Genomic DNA, 22,740 nt, shown 5'->3' with positions numbered 1-22,740 from the left:
GTCTTTCCCATAAGCTATAATTTCTGCAGTCTTGGGAACATCATCAGGCTTCCATTTTACCCACACTTTAGCTCCCAATGATATTCTATCAGTAAAACCAAATCCTTCCTTTCCTCTGATAGTTATTTTGGAAGGAGGGTCGGTTTTCACAAGAGGTATTGTTTCACAAGGAATAATCATCAATTGAACTATTCCATCATTTTTACCCAACTGCCTAAATTCTGGAGTGTCACAATAATTTCTCCTTGATAACTAGAATCTATCACTCCAGCCAATACATGTATTTCTTGAGCTACTAATCCTGGTTTAGGTAATATCCATCCAAAATGATTCTTAGGGATTCTCATACATATCCCAGTGGAGATTCTTCCTATCTCTTTTCTATCCAACCAGAAGTTCTCTAAACAGTGTAAATCATATCCTGCCGAACTAGGTATTCCTGTATACGGTGGTGGGACATCTCACTTCACAGTCCAATACCCAACATTTTGGATCTTATATGTTTGATGTTTTCTAATTTGCAGATTTGGGGTCATCATTCTGACTAGAGGTATACTTTCTCCTAATGGTCTATTATTCAAATAACGTAAAGCAGTGAACAAATTATCCTTCCAGTGTTGATACGAATTATTAGAACTTAACTTTCTTAACTGTTCTTTCAACAATCCATTCATTCTTTCTATCAACCAAGATGATTGTGGATATGTGGAATATGATATATCCACTTTATGTTGTTCAAAACGCAATATCTCTTCATCTCATTACCTTTGAAATGTGACCCATTGTCACTTTGAATCTGCATTGGGGCTCCATAACATAGACTTATAATATCTAGAGTTTTACAGGTGTTTTCTGGGTTGCATTCTTATAAGGACAAGCCACTAGTACACCTGAATAGGTGTCAACACAAGTACATATAAATTTGCATCCCTTATCTTGGGGTAGTGGTCCAATATAATCTGTCTTCTAAATCTGGGCTGGAACTTTTCCCCTTGCTATTTCTCCAGTTACTACCCTAGGAACAATTTGTTCCTTCTCCAATTGACATATATGACATTCCTCTGTTACTTGCTTTAACAATGAATAAGTGATATTAATACCTCAATCTTGTTCCCACCAGTGTGTGTCCTGGACCCCTAAATGGCCAGCCATTTGGTGGACCCATTTTGCTAGTACCAGATCATCAGTTGGTGTCAGAGTAGGGACAATATGTTCAGTATCAGTCTTTGCTCGTTGATCAGCATGTGCATTGTACTCACGTTCTGGCATAGTGAGGGCCACATGAGCGTCTACATGAAAAACTGACAAATTAGTAATCAAAGACAGGCCCATATATCTTCCCGTAGTTCTTTGCCCCAAACTTGTTTACCATGAATTTCCCAATTTTGATTTTTCCACATTGGCATGCATGTAGCTAACCCATTAACTACTACCCATGAATCAGTGAATATATGACACTGTCCTCCTTTCTCTTTTTTAACAGCTTGCTATAAGTTCAGCATATTGACTACTTCCACCTATCACAGTACTTTCCATTTAATTATGCTAGCCTCTTGTGCATGTCCAATTCTGTGAGATGCTGGGGTACTCATTACCCAAGTCATAATCAGGATTCCAGGCCTTAATATCACTTCATGGCCCAGAGTCAGTTGTTCAGTCTCTACCAAAGCCCAATATGCAGCTAACAACTGCTTTTCGAAAGGTATATATTGTAATCCAGATGAAGGTAGTTTCTTTTACCAAAATCATAAGGGTACATTTCAGCTTTGTTGTTTATGCCATAAACTCCAATTCACATAGTCATCTTGTACAGTCACTTGTAATACCACTGGGCCACTTTGCATAAGCCATAAATCCAGAGTCAATTGTGTAGCAGCTTTAGCTTCTTCAAAAGCTTTGCTGTGTTCAAGTCTCCAATCAAATTCTTATTTTTTTTCTGGTAATTTTATATAAGGGTTTCAAAATTTGCCCAAAATGTGGAATGTGATGCCTCCAATATCCAAACAGTCCTATGAACTTTTAGGCTTCTTTCTTGTTGGTGGTGATAGGAAAATCTTGAATCTTTTGTCAAGCTTGTGGGAGAATTCCTCACAGTCCTTTATTCCATTGTATACCCCAAAATTTTACAGTTTGAGCTGGTTCTTGAATCTTTGCAGGATTCATTTCCCATCCTTTGCTTTTCATATGCTCAATTAAAAGTATCAAACTCTTCTCCACTTCTTTTACATTTTCTCCTTTTATCAAAATATCATCTATGTGGTGGGTAAGCTGTAAATCTTTAATTTAAAACTTTAATTCATCCAAATGTTCAGCCGCAATCCTATGATAAATAGTTGGACTATGCAAATATCCTTGTGGCAATTGGGTAAAAGTATATCGTCAGCCCTGCCAAGTGAAAGCAAAATGGTCCCATTGTTTGGAGTCTATTGGGATTGTAAAGAAAGCATTGGCCAAATCAATAACTGTGTACCAAGTCCCATCATATTTCTGGATCCTTTCTATTAAGGATCTGGAACAGCAGCATACAAGTGAGGAGTCACTTTATTCAATTGTCTATAATCCACTGTCATTCTCTGCGTTCCACCTGACTTTTGTACTGGCCATACAGGATTATTCCATCAAGTGGTTGTAGGGACTAACACTCCTGCTTCAACATATTCCTTGATAATATTGACAATTTCATCTTGCCCACCTGGCACATGATACTGCTTCAAAGTAATTACTTTAAAAGGTTCAGGTAGAGTGATTGGGTCCATTTTTACTTTTCCCACCAAAGCTGAATTAATTCCTATCTTCCTTATTGATATTCCAAATTGATATCTCCCCTCAGTCAAATTCAGTGTCATGCCATTCAATATATCTATTCCAATGATGTATTCAGGAATGGATACAATGACCACATTATATTCTTTCTTAGGTGATTGTCCAATTTTCATCATTAGTTTGACTTGTTTGGCTGATATTTCAGTCCCTCCTAGTCCTGTAATGGTAATGGTAGCTCCATGCTTAAATTTGTCAGGGTTTCCATAAATCAGGTTGGTCTCTGCCCCAGTGTCTACTACCAATGCCCTAGTTACAGTATTTGATCCATTCTTCCAATATGTAGTCAGATTAATATGGGGTCAGTAATCCCTTCTATGTGTTTCTGTAATCTGGTCTGGGGCTTGGCCTATTCCCTAGTCTCCTTGACAGGGTTCAAGATCTGTAGGCTTTGTAGGGGCAGTTCTTACTTCTCTATTCCATTTGCTATTAAGCCCCTTATCTTGGTACATTTTGTATAGCTCATTAGCTGGAATACCATCTATTCTTCTAAAATCTACCCCTGCTTTCAATAGAGCAGTAAATGTTTCTCTCCTTGTCATTCTATTCCAACATTGAATCTGTTGGTTTTGTACCCTTCTCTCCCGAGGAAATTTATCATTTCCCCAGTCTCCTAAGTCACTTAACTGTGAAATCTTATCCAGCACCTCTGAAAGAGGGTTCCCTACTACTGCAATCAGGAGAGTCAGAATCACATGTTTATAAGTGGGGCATGCATTTTTAACTATCGAATTCCTATGAGAGACTCCCAAGGGAGTTTCATAATAAACTTTGGTATTCCCTAACATAATAGCAGTCTTCATTACCTCATGCTTTAACTTTCTTGCAAAGTCCCTCATTGAATACTAGGGTCTATCTGCAATAGGCCACATAGTATCAGCAGGACATTCCTCTTTACAGCCCATTGCAGCCAAAGCCAACAAATTGGATGTTTGATTAGTTCTTTGAGAATGATAATCCCTAAAAGTTTGCTGTACAAAAAAATTCTGATACTTATGAATGTCATACAATCCACAGAATCTACAGACACTCCTGCAGCCATTTCATCACCTCAAGATCTGTGTAGGTTATACTTGTTTATATATTCTCAATCACTCATTTTTCAATAGTGATAGGTGACACATTAGTATGTAACATAAAGCACTAGACTTGAAATCAGGAAAATCTGTGTCCAAATACTACCTCAAAGATGGTCTTGTAGCATTACTGTGTTTAGGTCAGTTAACCTTTCTGTCTTAGTTTCCTTAGCTCTAAAATGGGGGTAATAATAGCATCTACTTTGCAGGATTATCATGTGCATCAAATGAAATAACACATATAAAGAACATGGGGGATCCTAAACTGCTACATGAATGCTACTTATAATTATTATTGTTGTTATTATGTCTTTTCCCTTATGCATTTTCCATTTTGGGCATTACTAGTTTCATTGATGTTGTAGTGGCTATAATTATAATTTGTGTGTGTGTGTGTGTGTGTGTGTGTGTGTGTATGCCATCTTCTTACCTTTTTGTGTATCATTTGTTGGAGTATTTTGGCATTGATTTTCACCTTTGGCTTAACTAGTCAATGTTTTGACTACATATAGATAATTGATTAGGGAATGGGTTCTCCATTGCTTACTAGTTGGTTTCTACCTATTAGGATAGAGTCAATTTTAATTTTTGTGTGATTTTGTTCAATGTGAGCAATGTCCAGAACCTTCTGTCTTCTTAAAGAAAATGTTCATGTTGTACAAATTGAAGCTTTTGAGTAGTTTGCAAATCTTTTTGTAATTTCTTAACCATAAGATTATAAACTTAGAGTGAGAAGGTTTTCGCTATGCCCCCTCCAATGGTTTAAATCTAAGTGGGTAGATAGTCACTGAGGTTATTTCCAAATCTCATATCCAGTGATATAAGTGGCTTACCACTTAGTTCAGAGAGAGTAAGTGGTAGAGACGAAACTTAAGTCTAAGCTCTCCAATTCCAAGTCGAACTCTCTTGAGGAAAACATCTGTAATAATTAGAACTATCCAATTAAGGAAATAATTTCTTCAGTAGGGTAGTGGATTCTTTGCCAGCAAAGGTATTCAGGCATAGATTAGGTTATTACTCAGCACAAATGTTAGAGGAGCTTCATCTTCTAGTTGGGGGGTGGTGGCAGGAAATGATTAAGGGATTACTGATAGATTGAGTTTTAGCCAGGTCATTTTATAAAATTGGAGTATGCAAGAAACAAATAACAGTCACAACATTTTCTAAGGCATCTACTGAGTCAAGAGAAGTTTTGTCAGTTGGGATAGCATCTGGTAATAGCAAAGAGTGCCCCCCCACACACACACACACATTTCCTTCTCCAGTAAATAAGCACTAAGCATATATAAAAGAAGGCAAATTAATCTCAAGATGGAGAGAGTTTTAATAACTGAGGGGATCAGGAAAGAGCTTGTATAAGAGGTTGTACCTGATGTGTGAAAGATGCTTGGTGACTATATGGTTTTCCTGGCTCTGCTTATATCATTCTGCTTTATTCATATATTGGTTTTCCAATGCTACTCTGTACTCAGCAAATTCACTATTCCTTACAACACAAAACAAGAGAGAAAACCTCTCTACTCTTGAGAAGTATAGCATTATTCCTTCTCAAGAGTTAGGTTCTTCTCCCATAGCTCACTTTTCCTTTTGACTTCCAGCAATGAATCTCTCTCAGCTGACAGAGTTCCTTCAGTCTCAAATGATTCATTAGCATAAATAACAATAATATGATAATAATAACTCACATTCATATAGTACTTTATGATTTTCAAAGCACTTCATAAACATCTCATTTTCTAAAGCTCTTACCTAGTCAATATCTCTTTAGACTTCTTCTAGGACCTTAACGCTTTGCAATCCCCCTTATTTAAAACTTTGAAATTTAGTCTGCATTATTAATATTTTCTCTATTGCTTTCTTAAGTCGGGATAGTCAACAAAATAATAAACCCAGCCCTGATGTTTGCTCATTTCAGAGGTATAGATGTTCACACTGAAAATTCAACAATGGGTTCACAGGAGACAGTTGAACTGTCTCCAGTACATTCCTGATGGAAGGGAGGGTTGCTTTATTCTCTGATAAACCTGTGTGTGGAGGAAGGGTCACCAGGCTAGTATATGGAGGACCATATAAGTCCATGGGGGAGGTTAGGCTTACCAAAAGGGAAGGTGAGTTATTTTGACTACTTACGGACTCAAGCATGAACCCTCTGTATTTTACAGTTTTTGGCAGGTTAAATAAAGCACATTCTATAGTCAGTGTTAGCTTGAGTACTTATGTCAGACCTAGGGAACTCTTTCCTTTTTTGTAGGGAACTAGACATCAACGAATGACAGTTAGGTGATACAGTAGACAGAGCATTGGGCCTGGACTCGAGAAGACTCATCTTCTTGAGTTCAAACACAGCCTCAGATACTTCCTAGCTGTGTGACCCTGGGCAAGTCACTTAACCCTGTTTACTTCAGTTTCCTCATCTGTCAAATGAACTGGAGAAGGAAATAGCAAACTGTTCTAGTATCTTTACCAAGAAAACCCAAAATGGGATCACGAAGAGTCAGATACAACTAAAAAAAAAGACTCAAAAAACATGAGCCAAATTCTGATCATTCTAGGAGAAAATATAAGCCAAAGAGTAACTTGCATGAGAAACTCCCCCAAATTGAACCCAATTCATATAAACCCAAAGGTTCAGTTCTAGGTCATGAGTTAGATAAGAAAGGTCAAAGAAGATGAAGACTGAATAGAAACTATTGACTTGGGCAATTAAAAGGTTTCTTATAATTTCAAAGAGAACATTTTCAGTAAAGTAGTTAGATAGATCAAAAGCTTTTATTAAGCACTTACTGTGTGCTGTGCTAAGCAGTGGTAAGAGTTGCAGAGAACTGAGGAGTGAATAGGTGGTAAGAGAGAACAGACAGTGAACAAAGATTGCCGCATGGGAAGGGAACTTCCAGGTGTGTCCAGAGAAGGCAGTGTTTAGAAATTCTCCAGCATGTCTACAAAATCTGCCTTAAAATGCGGCCAAATGTGAAATTAATAGCAGACAACTAAATTCCAGAGTCATTGTTGAAACCCACTAAAGGAATCAGGCGGCATGTAGGAAACAAAAAAAGGTGTGAATGGTATTTAGGAAGCATGTGAGAATGACTGGGATATGGAGTGAAGCTTATGAGGTAGGAGCTTCCTGAACATCTGGATTCAGATCCTGAAAAGAGCTATGATTTGATAACAATTAGCAACAAATCCAATAACATTACTGCTCCTATTTGTAGTGAGAAAGGATGGGACTGGATTTGTCTTTTTTAGTTGGATAATTTCAAATGATCGATGATGGTAATTATTATTGATTCATAATACCTACTGGTCTAGGGCATTATGCATATCATGTCGGACTCAATACTATCTTTGACTAATGGAACACTTTCTTATTAAAGGTTGGCATGTCATCTGTTTCTTGTATTTTCCTCTCTCTTCTTGAGACTTTAAGTTAATCTATGAATGACTGTTACAAAAGACTCCCTTTATCCATTTGCAGCCTCAAAGTTTGAAGTCTTCTTCATTCTCTTTTTCCATTTGTTATAACTGAAATCTATAAGCTTCCTCAAGCGGGGAAACCTGAACCTCTTTCAAGGAATCTCATTTGATTAAAAGCCTGCTTGGAATGGTAAGAACCATCCACATTTTGAATTGTAAATAAGCTGACAAGCAGCCTGTACTCAAATTGGATTCTCCACAAACAAACCCACAAACCAGAGACTCAGACACTTATTCCTTCTTTTGGAGCTATTTTCCTATAATGGATATCCTTTAACTTGGATTCCCCAGCATGGCCTAAATCTGCCTCTCTAGAATTTTGGTGATTGACCCTAGTTCTACTCTTATAAGTAGAGAAAATAATCTATTCCTTCTTCTTATGACAGCACTTCAAAGTTCAAGGGTACAATCTATTTTTGTAACAGTAGTAGTAAACCTAAGCACACAAACTATGCATATACTTCCAATAAACTAACAGATATGCTGATGTATATTGAGCACCTCATGAAGAATATGGGAGAAATTATAATGTACGTATATGTATGCATGTATACATATATGTACATTGACATATACAAATACATATGTACACATATATTATATATAGTTATGTATGTATGCGTATTCTTTACATATGTACGTAAGACTGCCCAGCCCTCTAGGAGATCATAAATTTAAAAATCTATTTGGAACTATTAGCATAAATAAATAAAGACAAGTATAATATATGATTATAGATACACAGTCTCACATTATTCAATTATCTTGGAACAGATTTAAAGCTGACACATTTTTTCTCTGACCCTTGTAATTGGATATCTGGTTTATAATCTTATTTGTAATTAGATATCTCTGGATATCTGATTTACGTGCTAATTTATCCTTCTAGCCCCAACCCAAGAAAGAATATTTTCACTGGTACCCTGTAAATCCTAATGGTATGAGATACTTTTCAGTTTGGACTTCCAGCCCACTCCTTTTGACTTCAGGTTGAAAGTATTCTTCCAGTGATAAAATGAAAGGAACCATATATAATAAAATATTTGCAGCAGCATTTGTTGTAGCAACGGAGAACTAGAAACATGTATCTATCAGCTGGAGAATGGCTAAATAAGATGCGGTAAATAATTAAGATATTCACATAAGAAACAGTAGATTTAATGAGTACAGAGTAGCGTGGGAAAACCTATATATGAACACCACAGAGTGACATAAGCAGAACCAGGAAAATCATGTGCACAATAACCAGAGCAATAGAAATAATCATGACAAAACAATCAAACCTGATGCTGTGAAAATAGAATGACCAAGCTTGACTCCAAAGAAGAGAACTTCCCCCTTTTTTGTAGAAAATGAAGGATGGACTTGGAACAATCCATACTATTAGATTGGAATTTTTTATGTGTTCACTAGTTTTGTTAAACTCTGTATTTTCTAGGTGTTATAAGGTTCCTGGGGGATGTAGACATTGAGAAATATAGACTAGGTAAAAACAGAAGATGGCAATGGAAATGTATTCCTAAAAAATGAAACAGAACTTCTAACTAACAACAAAATGCGCTCATTTTATCAATTTTAGCCCTAACTTGAACCTATTCCCAGGACTCTGACCTTAGTCAGAGTCAGAAGCCCTAGACTGAAATCTTATCTCTGACACTGGCCACCAGTATAAGCTTGGAAGAGTCACTTAAATTTCTTGGGCTCTAGTTTCCTCAATATAAAATTCCTACTAAATGAGGAAATTATATTAGATAGTCTCTGTGAACCTTTCTCAGTGCTCCATCTGTGACCCTATTAGTTAGCCTCTTCTCTGTATTGGGCAAGGCAATCTGTTTTCCCTAGTCTTAGGCTATTTTCTTGGGTGTTTTATCCTTTCCTCAAGCAGCTGCCCTTGAAAATGTAAGTCCTACACTGCCATTCTCTTCATTTTCCATCCCCTCCTACTCTAAGAGTCACAAATTATTTTCCAATTACAGTTCAAAATTATTTAGCTGACCAAAGGAGAAAATATAGAGGCAAAAGAAAAGAAGGCCTAGAATATACCCGTTGTTAGTGGGCATTACAGGAAAAAGGTCCAGCAAAGGAGATTGAGAAGGACTTATCAAACAGCTAGAACTAAGAGAGAGTATTCAGAAGGAAAAGATGATCAATGGTGCCAAATGTAATGAAATTCAAGTAGCATGAAAACTGAGGAAAGACCATTATGTTGATAATTAAGATATCACTGGTCACTTGGAGAGAACAGTTTTAGTTGAAAGACAAAGTCAGAAAATACATTTCAGTGGATTTATAAGGGACTGAGAAGAGAGGAAGTAGAGTCACTGAGTATAGATGCCTCTTGCAATAGTTTAGCAGATAAGGGAATGGCAGATAATAAAATGATGTCTGGTGGGGATGGCAGTATCAAGTGATGGATGTTTGCTGATGCAAAAGACAAGGGTATGAGATGATGGTGATGATAGAAGGAGCAATCTTCTGAAAATATGGGAGAGAATAGGATAAAGGACATATATTTGGGGTGGGATTTGGCCTTGACAAGGAGAAAGATCACCTCTTTATCAGAGACTATAATGGGAAATGTGAAAAATTTTTGTAGTCCTCGCCTGAAAAGATGGGGAGGTGGCTTAGAAGGCTTGAGAATATACAAGAAGTTTTCAAACAGCTTCTGTGGTAAGATAGAGAATCAATTAGATATGAGTAGATAATTGCCTTGGAGCTGAGAGGGCCCAGTCTAAATTAGGTAACAGATTTAGAGCAGACCCAGTTAGCATGGTTTTGGGACTTCCGTAATTAACTCCAATCTACCCTAAATATACATTGTTATGTACACAGTTTTTTTTTGTATCATCTTCTCCATGAAAACAGAGAGAATGACCTGGAGGTGACAAATGACAGCTACCAGAATCTGACTGGGTAGTAAGTTTGGATATGGTAAACCTCAGGAGAGGAGGGGTTGATAAGAAATGGTGGTAGAAAGAAAGTCTGGAATGAGATCAAAGAGTGTTCTGACTCCCTCTTTTGGATCAGTGAGTCAGGGAATATGAGAAAAAGATAAAATCAGTGCTGTAAAAGATGCCATGAAATGCAGTATCATCCAAGGAAAGTCAAATTTCAGTGAATGCTAGAAGACAGAAAGAGTGTAAAAGTAAAAGGTTTTAAGATGAAAGGAAGTTTGTTATTTATGGAGTCAAGTCCGGTCAATGTCACTGGTGTCAGGAGTGAATAATAGTATAGATGAAAGGATATAATAGATGTATAGAATATAAGGATGTAAGAGACTATGAAAACCTGGGCTGCAATAATAGAAGTGGAAAGAAAAAAAGATAACAGATTACAAAGGTAATGAACTGACAAGACTTGTTGACTGATTTTGGGTGAAGGGTTCAAGAAGTATGAGTCAGAGTTAATACAAAGGTGGTGAGCTACCTCCAATTAGTAAAGAGGAAAATGTAACAATAACGTTGCTAGCAGCTACTGTGAGGGTGAAAGACCAACAACAACCAGCACACAGGAGGGCTGCTAACACAGGTTCTTTGATCAGCTTTTCTAAGAAATGCAACTTTAAGGGGTTAATAATCTCAGTTTAATTAAACGTACATATATTATTCACTTAGTTCAGGGGGAAAAGATCAGCGCCCTGAACTTTAGGGCAAATACAAACAGAAATCACAAGCATACATTATAAACAGATCAACTAACACAAACCAGTCTATCCATAGCAATATAGTTACCAGAGAAGTACCAGCATCTATCTATCTGGGTTACAAGGCCGGGGTGTCGGGTTCAACGGCTTTCCCAGCGTCTTGTCACCCACATTCTTTCAATGAGTGTACCCCCAAAAGTGAAACGCTAACCTTCCACTACATATACAGTGTTCAGGGCCCTGAGGGCTTAAGGCTCACCATTTAGGGTGTGAGAAATCACTAACACCAGCGTGGAGGAAAGCACCACATCATATACAAATCAATGACTCTCCATTGTCTTAGTGCTAAGAAACACTCCAAGGCAAAAGATCCCACTTTACCTGTCCCATTCAAACAAAGGCCAGACTCATCTAAGGTACTTGACAGCAAAAAAAATGCTGCCCTGATTAACATTACAGGGAATAATGAAGGCAAGCTGATTTTCAATAAGTTCTCTTTTGGACGTCAGTTTGAAAGTGCTAGCCAGACAGCCAAAGAGAAATGAATAACAGAGTTGGAAAAGTTGGTCTGGAGAGTCATCTACATAGCTTTGGAATTCAGTAGGACTGAGAAAAAAAAACGGTGTGTGGAGTAGAGGGAAGAGGGCCAAGCACAGAATTTCTGATAATACCTACATTTAGGTATAGGAAGAAGAAAAAAGAATATTAAAAGTACAATATTGTCAAATAATAATTAAAATTATAATATTATCAAAACCAAAGGAAGGGGGTCAGTCAGTCAATGAACATTTATTAAGGATTTACTAGGCATTATACTGAGTGTTGGTGACAAAAATGAGAAATAAGGTGGGAAGGAGATAAGCTATTCACTCTCAAGGAGCTCACATTCTAATGAAGAAGCCACTGTTGTTATTGCATAAATTGTTGTTCTTGTGTGGGATGGAAGACCCTCACCAATGAAATTTATAATAAGGAGCCATCTCAGGGTGGGAACAGAAATAAATTTTATTCAATTCTCAAGAATAGGGCATCCTCTGCCAGAACAGATGTAGCAAGGGAGGTGCTTTACAAGGAGCAAAGAACTAATAATTATACCTAACACAAGAGAATTCCCGCCCACCTCTGACCCTTCTCACCATTGGCTGGGAAGTGGGCATACAATCTGAGCACGAAAGCTAGACAAAGAACTGGTAAATCAAGGCACAGAAACTCCAATTCCCATTCCCTTAGTTAATGATTACAACTGAGGTGACATTCATAAATCTAAAGAAGGAGAATAGGATAAGGGGCGGGGGAGACCCTCTCCATTCTTCTACGGTACTTTTACAGTAAAGGAAAGCAGGTCACAGTGACTCTATTCTTACTGAGCAAATCTTTAAACCAGAACCAGAAGAAAGAACAAAAAGTTTCAAGGTAAACTTTCCCAGAGGCTGAGCCATCAGACTCTCATGGCCTCAGAATTTTTCTACTTCCCTATTTCCCTATTTCTTGACTTTTAAACATTTCTTAGTATAGATATAGATATATTTTTATACATATCTTCCCTGTGAAGTCTTCACATTTTATTTACTTCACACATTCTGGTCTGCTTACTTCACACTGAATCAATACATATACATCTTCCCAGATTTCTTTGTATATTTAAATTTTAATTTTCAGTCCCAAATTCCTTTCCTCCCTCCTTCTCTTTCATCCATTGAGATGGCAAGAAATGTGATATCCATATGATATAATCATGCAAAATATATTTCTTAATTAGACATGTTCTGGGGAAGAGGAGGGGGAAGCAAGAAAAATTAAGAAAGGGAAAAAGTATGCTTCAATCTGCAACCTGTGCCCAATCTCTGCCCGGAGATGGATAGCATTTTATGTCATAAGTCCTTTGGAATCGTGGTGGTTTATTGTATTGATCAGAGTTACTAATTTTTTCACAGTTGATTTTCCTTACAATATTACTGTTGCTGTGTACGTTTTTCCTGGTTCTGTTCTCCTCACTGCATCAGTTCATAAATGGCTTTGCAGGTTTTTCTGAAACTATCACCTTCATCATTTCCTACAGCAGAATATTATTCCATCACATCCATATATGATAACTTGTTCAGCCGTTCTCCAGTTGAAGGGCATCTCCTCAGTTTCCAGTTCTTTGTCACCACAAAAAGAGCTGCTATAAATATTTTCATACACATGTGTCTTTTTCCTTTTTCTTGGATCTCCTTGGGATATAGACACAACAGTGGTATTGCTGGATCAAAGGGTATGCGCAGTTTTATAGCCCTGTGGGCATAGTTCCAAATTGTTCTCCAGAATGGTTGGACTAGTTCACAATTTCATGACAGTGTATTAATGTACCTATTTTTCCCCATCCCCTTCAACATTTGTTATTTTCCTTTTCTGTAATCTTAGCAAATCTGATGGGTGTTAGGTTATACTTCAGAGTTGATTTAATTTTCATTTCTCTTATTATTAGTAATTTAGAGCATTTTTTTAAATAAGACCATTGAAAGCTTGAATTTTTTTCTCTGGGTACTGCTGAATATACTCTGAATTTCTCTCGATATACTTTCATCATTTATCAGTTAAAGAACAGTTAAAGTTATCCTTACAACTTTGAATCAAGTGAAGTCAACAGGCATTTATTCAGTAACTTCTATGTGTCAGTTACAGTAGGGAAACAAAGATTCAAAGCAATAAGAAGCTCTCAATTTAGTGAGTAGAGGATTGCCAACAACTATGTACAAATGTGATATATGCAGGTTATATTTGAGATAACCCTAAAAGGAAAGCAGTAACTTAAGGGAGACCAGGAAAGGTTTCTTGGAGAAGATGGAATTTTAGCTGATATCTAAAGGAAGTCAAGGGGCAGAGGTGAGGAGGGAGAAAATTCCAGGTGTGGAGGATGGCTAGCAAAAATGCATAGAGTCACAAAATAGAGTATCTTATTTGAAGAGTATCAAACAGGCTAGTGTCAGTGGATCATTGAGGATGTGGAGGGTGAATAAGGTGTAAGAAAGTTGGAAAGCTAGGAAAGGGTTCATTCATAAAGGTCTTTAAAAGCCAAACAGAGGATTTTGTATTTGATTCTAGAGATAAGTGTAAGCTGAGATTCCGGAGAGAAGGGTCCAGCATAGCTAGAGTGGAACACTGGATAAATAGGATTGAGGACATGGGATTTAGAAACTAGTTTGCGGTGGGGGGGAGGGGCGGATAGAAGAAAGCTATTTGTTCTTTGGTAGTCAGGGTTTTAGTGCCACTGGGCTATAGAGAGTAAAAGGGGGTGGGCTTACAGTTGGGAATGTGTACAAGAAGAATATCATTAGAGAAAGTCTGTTTAGGGAGGAAGATAGTTAAAAGGTCCTAAGTTTTTGTTTTTGTGTTTCTATAAATAGTTGCTGTATAGAAAGGGCCAATTCCCAAACTGGCCAGACTGCCACACAGGAGAGCATTCAGAACCACAAAGATGTAAAAACAAACAAACAAAAAACAACACAAAACAAATTTTTTAAAAAGCAAAATGTCCCAGATGGGATTCCCAAGAAACCCAAGAGTCTGCTTTCTTTCTGGGAGCCAAGTGGAAGCAAGCCCAGCCCAGCAAAGAGAGGACCAAAGCACTCCAGAATTTCCTCTGAGTTGAAGTTGGAAACCCAGAAAATCCAACACAGGGTTCCCACTACTCTCAGAAAGGATTCACAGCTTTGGGATTGAGGGTTGATTTAAATTGTGTGGTAAGGGGTATAGAGTCACATCTTTAAAAAATATTTTTTTCTTCCTCCCCATGCCAGTAAAGAGGTGGGGGGGGGGGCAGCTAGGTGGTGCAGTGAGTAGAGTACCAGCCCTGGAGTCAGGAGGACCTGAGTTCAAATCTGGCCTCAGATACTTGACACATGTACTAGCTGTGTGACCTTGGGCAAGTAACTTAACCCCAGTTGCCCTGCCCCCCCAAAAAAACAAAAACAAAACAAAAAAAAGAGGCAGAGGAAAGATTATGGATGAGACAGATTTGGGGGAAGATGCTGCTAAATATCTCTTCCAGAGACTGGAGAGAAACATTAAGGAGGGGTGAGAGAGGATCTAGAGGGCCACAGACTGTCCTGTAGAGTGGACATGAAGGCCAGTGAAGGTAACATTCAGTCTAGGAGAGCTTAGAAAGTTCTCTGAGGCTTGAAAGAGGAGTTTGCGAACCTTGTCTGGAGGAATGAGATAGAAGGACCAGGTATGAAGTAGATCCAGTATTGAAACTAGAGTTAAGCAAGTGTTCTACTGGAATCTGGTGATGCAGTCCTATATGAGGCAGATCCAGGCCAGGTACCAGAATGGATCCAACTGGCACCTGGAAGCTCTCAGTGAGACTCAGCTCCCTCTGGAGGTGGTCTCATGGGAGCTCAGTCTGGTAATGGAACTAGCAAAGGATGGTGGTTACGTAACTGAATAGCCTGGCTTGCCCTTAAGGCAGATTTGGAAAGCTCTGGTGTTCAGTACAACATTAGAACTGGGAATGGGGTGGGGTTCCCACTTGAATCCAGTTATGCAAGGCAACAAGTAGGGTTGATCCTGCAGTAGAGTTATGTTGGAATAGGGAGGTTCCACCTGAAGCCAAAAGCTAATAGACAGGTAAAGGAAGAGGATAGGGTAGCACCATATATTAAGAAAATGCGTTCATGAAAGGAAATCCAGTAATCAGAGAGGAGGAAGTGTGGTAAAGAGAACTTGGGAATTAATTAATGAAGGAAGAAGATATTGTCAGTATGATATACAGACTACCTGAACAAGAAGGGAACTAGATGGGTTCATAAACATTCCTGTCCTGCCACAGAAGCGTGATATAGCAGTGATTAAAAACCACAACTTTTTGGATTTAATCCCTCTTTTTCAGAATTAGAGGGAAATATAAGACAGTCTTTTCAGACCTTCTTTCCTTTGCATCGTTGTTCACTCCTTTATAAAAAATAAATACGTGCTGGGAATTCAATACAAATCAGGTTATCTTCGCTAGCAGACAAAGCCCCTTTTAAAAATATAGATAGCCAATAAACAGAGTCTTTTAGTAACTGTTTGCTCATGTTCTTTGACCATTTTATTTATCATGGAGCTATTCAGTCTTATTTTATTATCTTCTTACTTCTCTGTTTGTCTTGGATATTAGAGCTTTTATAAGAGATACTAAAATATTCGAATGTCCTAAATGGATCTGTGATCTTATTGATTTGGGAGTTGTCTCTCTGCCTATATTTGATATAGTTTTCTCTCCCCCTCATCTTATCCTAGTTACATTGATTTTATTCTTAAATAAGATTTTCAGTATCATGTAATCAAAATCCCAGAGAAGAATCAATGTCCAGGAGGAAAGGGTGATCAACACCCTCTGTCAAATGCTTCAGAGAGATCAAGAAGGGTGAGACTAAGAAAAGCCCATCAAATTTTGCAATTGAAAGATCATTGGTAATTTTAGGACAGCAGTTGCAGTTGTCCTGAGGTCAGAAGACAGACTTCAAGGGATTGAAAAGTAAATATGAAAAGCAATAGGGTAAAAGACTCAGATGAAAAGTTGATATGTTTTTCCTCCTAAGCTTTACAGTTACGACTTCAACAAAGAAGGACCCAAGAACAACTGGCTAATCAAGACATAATGCTGGGTGAGTATCTTCTATCATTCATAACTTACTCTCTATTGATAATTTGCCTTGATTATGGAATTTCTCTTTAATATCTTAGATTGTGAATATATCCACTGTGAACAGGGGTACTTTTCAGTGGACTTAGACTCTGGTAGGACATAGAGAACTGTCTTTGCTTTGAAATATTGAACACCAATTGCTTTTCTGATAAGTACAGCCTTTCCAAGTGTCCATTCCCAATATTGTAGAGATTGTAGAGATGTATCCCATTTCTAATCTGTAATTGCCAAGTATTTCTTCTCTTTTGACTAGAATTCCTTACTGGTAACACCATATCTGGCGCAACATTATTGTAACAAGCTGAACAAGGGGCAAAGAGATATTAAATAACTGTATTTTCACAATTATTATTTACTAATTACCAAGGAAAATGTCCAGGTGAAAGGATCTTTTTAGCCAGAACAATTTGCAAAGACCATCTATTAAGTTGTAAAGCATTTACCTACATTAATTGAAGGAATACTCACACCATTGAAAACAAGAACATTTCAGGATTTTTTTTACATTTTATCCAATCTGCTTTAGTTAAAAGAAAATATTCTTTTAATAATATTCATAAATGACAGGTATTTGAAACTTTCCCCCTCACATCAAAATATCAAAGTGTCCATTACCCAGTTATTTTCCCCCAGCAATAAAAGATGGGGAAAATCTAAATCAGTAGTTTTCAAACTTTATGTCTTTATACTTTTAAATAATTATTGAGGACAACAAAGGGCTTTTCTTCATGTGGGTTATGTCTATCAATATCATATCAGAATCTAAACATATAAATTTTATATTTATTCATTTAAAAATAACATTAATAAATGCATTATATGTCAACATAAGTAACAGTTTCATAGAAAAAATAGCAAGGCATAACATTGTTTTACATACTTTTGCAATTCTCTTTAATGTCTGGTTCAATGGAAGGCAGGTGGATTCTTTTATCTGTTCTGTTTTCAATCTGTTGTGATACATTGTTTTGTTAAAGTATATGAAGAAAATCAGGTCTCACACAGATCTGTAGTTGGGAAAAGGAGTAGTATTTTAATGGGCAACTAATATCTTAGTATTGTTATGAATTAGTTTTAACCTTGTGGACCCCTTGGAAGAGCTTTGGGGACTCCCTGGGGGAACTTAGATCATATATCAAGAACCATTGGCCTAGACTCCTAGATGATAAAAGTCATTTAATCCTTAATCCTCAGCACAGGTATGTTTGAATATTCTCCCTCGGAAAATGGATACTATAACACAAGTGTAAATTCTGAACCCCTGTGGCAGGACTATCATCACTTTATTACTTTGTGGCACCAAATTCAACACTTATAGTGCTTACCTTCCAGGGTTGCTGTGAGGATAAAGTGAAATAATATTTGTAAAGTGCTATGTAAATCTTAAGGTATTATAAAATGATAACGTAGTAGTAGTAGTGGTGGTGGCGGTGGTAATATTATTCTCTTATGTAACTTTACCTGGACTTATCCTATTACCAGTGTTATGATTCATGTGTTCTTATGGTTTGAACAGTAAGGTAAGTATTCTGCCTGAGATTCCGATTTTAAACCATGAATTTTATAGACCTTTTCTTTTGTTTTTGATTAAAAATATAACTGTCGTACAAATAACCTGTAGGTAACTGTAGAGAGCAAGCTTTATAAAAGAGCTAATTATAATTTAATGCTAATTCTTAATTATTAGCAGAATCACAGGGTTTTGGAGCTGGAAGAGACCTCAGCAACAACCTAATCCAACCTGCACACAGTTTACCTGACAAGTGGTTACCCGACATTTGCTAGGAGACTTCCAGTGATGGGGAATCCACAACATCTTGAGGAACTCCATTCCACTTTTGGATAACTTATTTTTAAGGAAGTTTTCCCTTATATCCAGCCCAAGTGAGCCTTTTTGCAACAACCACTCTTAGTTCTGCCCTCTGGTGCCAAACAGAACAAATCAAGTCCCTATTCTATATTGATGGCCCTTCAAGTAATTGAAGATAACTCATATATCCCCCTCAGTCTTCTCTTCTCCAATTTAAACATCCCCTGTTCCTTCAGTCTTTATGTGGTATAATAAACTAAAGGCCTTTGATCATCCTTTGTCCTTCCTTGAAGACTGTCAAGTTTGTGTATGTCCTTCCTAAAATATGGCACCCATTATTTAACACAGCACTTCAACTGTTATTTGACTACAGCAGAGTACAATGGTATTATCAACAACTTTATTCCTGAAAGCTATGCCTCTCAATGTAGTCCAATATCACATTAGCTTTTTAGGAAGAATTATCCTACTTTTGAATCCTACCCCTGGCCTCTTCTACACAATGTAATGAGAATGAACTTTTCTAATTCACCCTGAATCCTTCCTTGTAGTCAGATTGCTCCCAGAATTTAGCCATGACTCTAGGGCTTCAATTTGGGCTGGCATCAAAAGCTGTTGCTGGCTAATGAGCCAGTCCTCAAACTTCCTGCTGCTCAGTATCATGATACCCTTACAGCTTAAAGAGTAATTTCTATGACTGCCTTCTTTCATAGTTTGTTTCTGAAATAAGCTCTACCACTTTGAACTTCCTCCTACATACTAGAGGAAACTAGAACAAAACAACATCAAATCAATGGTATTTCCCCCCAGTTAGATAATGGGGGAAATGTTCCATTTTCATTTTAAATTTCTACTTTACTGCTTTTTCTGTCAGGTCTTTCTAGAAGCTACATGGTATTGCTTATAATTTAAATAGAAAGTATTTTGGTATAGTGGAAAGAACACTAGGTTAGTATTCAAGAGGATTGGGTTTGAGTCCCAGCTCTAATATTAATGAGTTCTGTGTCTGTAAGGTAGTCACTTAAACTCACTGGGCCTCAGTTTTTTCATTTGTCTGAGGGCTATACTGACACCAGTGTCATTACAGCCCTCAGACAAAAAATTCCGAAAGGACCCCCATCCCACCCAACAATCAAAAACTATGGGAGTCTCTCCACTCGTGTTAAGAAGTAGAGATCAAGTTTCTTTGCCAATACTTCCTTGGAGAGGTTAATGATCAGTGAAAGGTCCAAAAGATACAAGAGGGGAAACCAAGTGTTTGTAGTTCAGGTGAATAATACTTCACATGGGATAAAAGTCTTTCTAGATCAATTATGGGTTCCTCTACTGAATCCCAGTATTAAGCATATAATCCAATTTGTTTAGCTATTAATCCAGAAGAATAGGATAGAATTTAATTTATAGGCCCGTTACAATCTGTGATGATGCTCTGGGTCATCCACAAGCTGGACATAAGTGGTATTCATTTTTAAAAATATGGCGACATCATTACTTTGATCATTAATCTGAACCATAAAGCCAGATGTCACCAAATTAAGGTACCTCAATGATGGAGAGGCAAATCAGCAGGTAGAAGAGGTAGACTATAGAGTCTTTTGCCACATCTAAGTGATCCAAAATCCTAAGAGACTTCAGAGTACAAATCTCAAGTTGGTCCCATATAATAAAAGCTTCTCAGCCTGGGAAAGGAAACTGAATTTGCATAAAATTGGCTTTTTTGAAATGTGAAGCTATGCAATGGGAGAACTTTGGGAAATAGATTTCTTAGAAAAAAAAGATTCTCATCTTGCTTTGTGGTGCCTGAAGAACAAAGGAACAAAAGTTAACTTTTTTAAATGCTCATGAAAGATTTGTTTGAGCTTGTTTTAAAAATTATTGGGAGCAAATTATCTCCCTTTAACTTTAATTAGTTTGCTTTGTACTACTAAAGAAATGTGATTTCTAAGTTAATCTTACAATTCAAAATATTAGTATATAATTTAGTTGAAAGATTATGTCCCAGAATTAGTCTATTCATATTTCTGTAACTTTTCAAAAGAAATAATTTATATCAGGATTTTCATCTTGGTTATATCCCAGAGGTATATCATTAGGCAAACCGTATGTCATATTTGGCTAAATACATAGTAAGGACCTAGCAGTGTGTACCATTTTAAAAATCATTAATTCGGTATTCTAATTCTAGATTATGATGTTTATTTCTTAAACTTAGGCAAGTCAGAGTTGCTATGCTGAGGTATATGCTAAAATATTAATTAAGACTTTTTCTACTAGGAAAGTATAAAATTCTAACATACCAATTGAAATATGTACTATGGAAATGACAGTTGGAAGGAAGCTTAGAGATCATCTAACTCAACAATCTCATTTTACAGATGAGGAAACAGAGGCCCAGTGAGGTGAAATAACTTTCTCAAGGTGAAGTGGTTTATAAGAAGCAGAGTCAAGATTCAGAATCAAGGGTTGTTTTGTTTTTTTACTGAAAATGCCACATTTTTTCCACTGAAGCACACATCCTTTACACCAACACTTTGTTTCCTCTTCTGATTATCTCTTGTTGCTCTGTTTGCCTCTGATGGAACTTATCCCTTATTAACTTGTAACAATTATGTCTATATTTTACCTCCCCATTTTGTAAATTCTTGAAGATAAAGGCGGGAACCGGTGCTGGGCACATAGTAGACATTCAGCATGTTTGTTTAATAAATGAATTATCATTCACAAATAATAAATATTTTAATTTAGTCAGAAAACCCTAGTTCATTTGCTATCCTCCCCCCAAAATACCTCTTCTGAACCTCAGTTACACTGCTCTGACAACTACCTAATTACCTAATGTCAGGGAAATTGCCTGCCTAGACTATTTGATCATAGTAGCAGTTAGGAAAAAATTTCTGACTACTATTTCTCCTCTTCCTCCTTAAAGATGCAGAGAAAGGGATCCAGTGCCCTTTCATTTACAACCTTATGAGAGGACCTACCTGAACCCCTTTATGTGGAAAAAATCAAGATCATTAATAGTTTTGGCAAGATCTGGTCCAGTCTTTAACATTTCTCATTTCTAAAATTAAATTTTATTTTAATTTCAGGTTTGAATTCTCTTCCTTCCACCTCTCCTCCCATACCCAATCTTTGAGCAAGAAAAAACCAAACCTGTTACAACCATGTACAGTTAAGCAAAACAAATTCCAGCATTGCTATGTCCTTAAAACCTCAAAAACATAAGACTTGATCTGCACCCTTAAGTCCATCACCTCTCTATCTGGAAGTGGGTAGCATGTTTCATCATGAGGCCTCTGGAATTGTGCATAGTCATTGTGTTGATCAGAACTTAATTTCCTCAAAAGATTACCTTCAACATTTTTATTTTCGTATAACTTAGAAGTTGGGTGTGTTCCAAATGTCATTCCTTTTCAAGATTCTTAGGTAGAAGGAATAGTTCAGTTATGTTGATAAAACCTTTAAAAATTCTCCCACCCTTACCCTCCCCCTTGAAATACAGAACAGAGCAAAACTCTAGCTCTCTTCCCACTATCAGATAAACTGGCTAGCAGAGGCAATGGTTTCTAGGTGGCCATAAGAAGATAGAATCTAAGGGTGAAAAGAAAAGGAAGGAATCCAATGAGGAAGTGTCATTCTGGACCTCAAGGGCAATCCAGTCCAATGGCTAGATTAATGTAGATGAATTAACCAATGGCAATGATCTGTCTATGAATAGTGCCACCTTTATTTGTTTTGCAGACTAATCCAAGCCACAGAATCCACATATTTACTGCAAAGTCTTGGTAAATTCTTGAATTCTGTGATATTCTCATCTTGAATAGCATGAAGAATGAATTGGGCAATTCCTGCACCTCCTGCACAATATGCCACTTCATGACAATTTTAAGATTTTGCCTGGACAAAAGTCTTTTCCTCCTTTTTTTCAGTGCATTCACCTGACTTGGCTTCTCCATACAAGCATCTCACCCTCTTGGCTGTTTAGCAGAATGCTGCACAGATGGGTCAATCTGTCTGCCTCTTTTCTTCTGGCTATCATATCAAAAATCTCAGAAGCTGGGTGCCTTGGCCCTTCCTGCCCATCCCATCAAGATTCTGCCTCTCATTTATCTTTCCCAGATTTTAAAAAATTACTTCAAAAAAATTTGACAGAGAATAATGATCACAATGATACTTTGAAACTACATATATATACATATAATGTATATATATGTATATATAGAGAGAAGAGAGATAATGTATATCA

At 37.1% G+C, this 22,740-nt stretch overlaps 1 protein-coding gene across 3 annotated transcripts in view; it reads left to right on the top strand.

Moving 5' to 3' along the window:
• Window positions 1-22,740, top strand: part of MYOCD (myocardin) — a 167,948-nt gene that overhangs the window by 58,932 nt on the left and 86,276 nt on the right. For all 3 annotated transcript variants that reach the window (XM_036757074.1, XM_036757073.1, XM_036757075.1), the window contains exon 2: window positions 16,578-16,643. In XM_036757074.1, the coding sequence (XP_036612969.1) occupies window positions 16,578-16,643 (66 nt within the window). The remainder of the gene's footprint in view (window positions 1-16,577; window positions 16,644-22,740) is intronic.

The sequence above is a fragment of the Trichosurus vulpecula genome, chromosome 4, assembly GCF_011100635.1.
Source record: "Trichosurus vulpecula isolate mTriVul1 chromosome 4, mTriVul1.pri, whole genome shotgun sequence".
Lineage (NCBI taxonomy): Eukaryota > Metazoa > Chordata > Mammalia > Diprotodontia > Phalangeridae > Trichosurus > Trichosurus vulpecula.
This window is presented reverse-complemented; position numbering and strand designations above follow the sequence as displayed.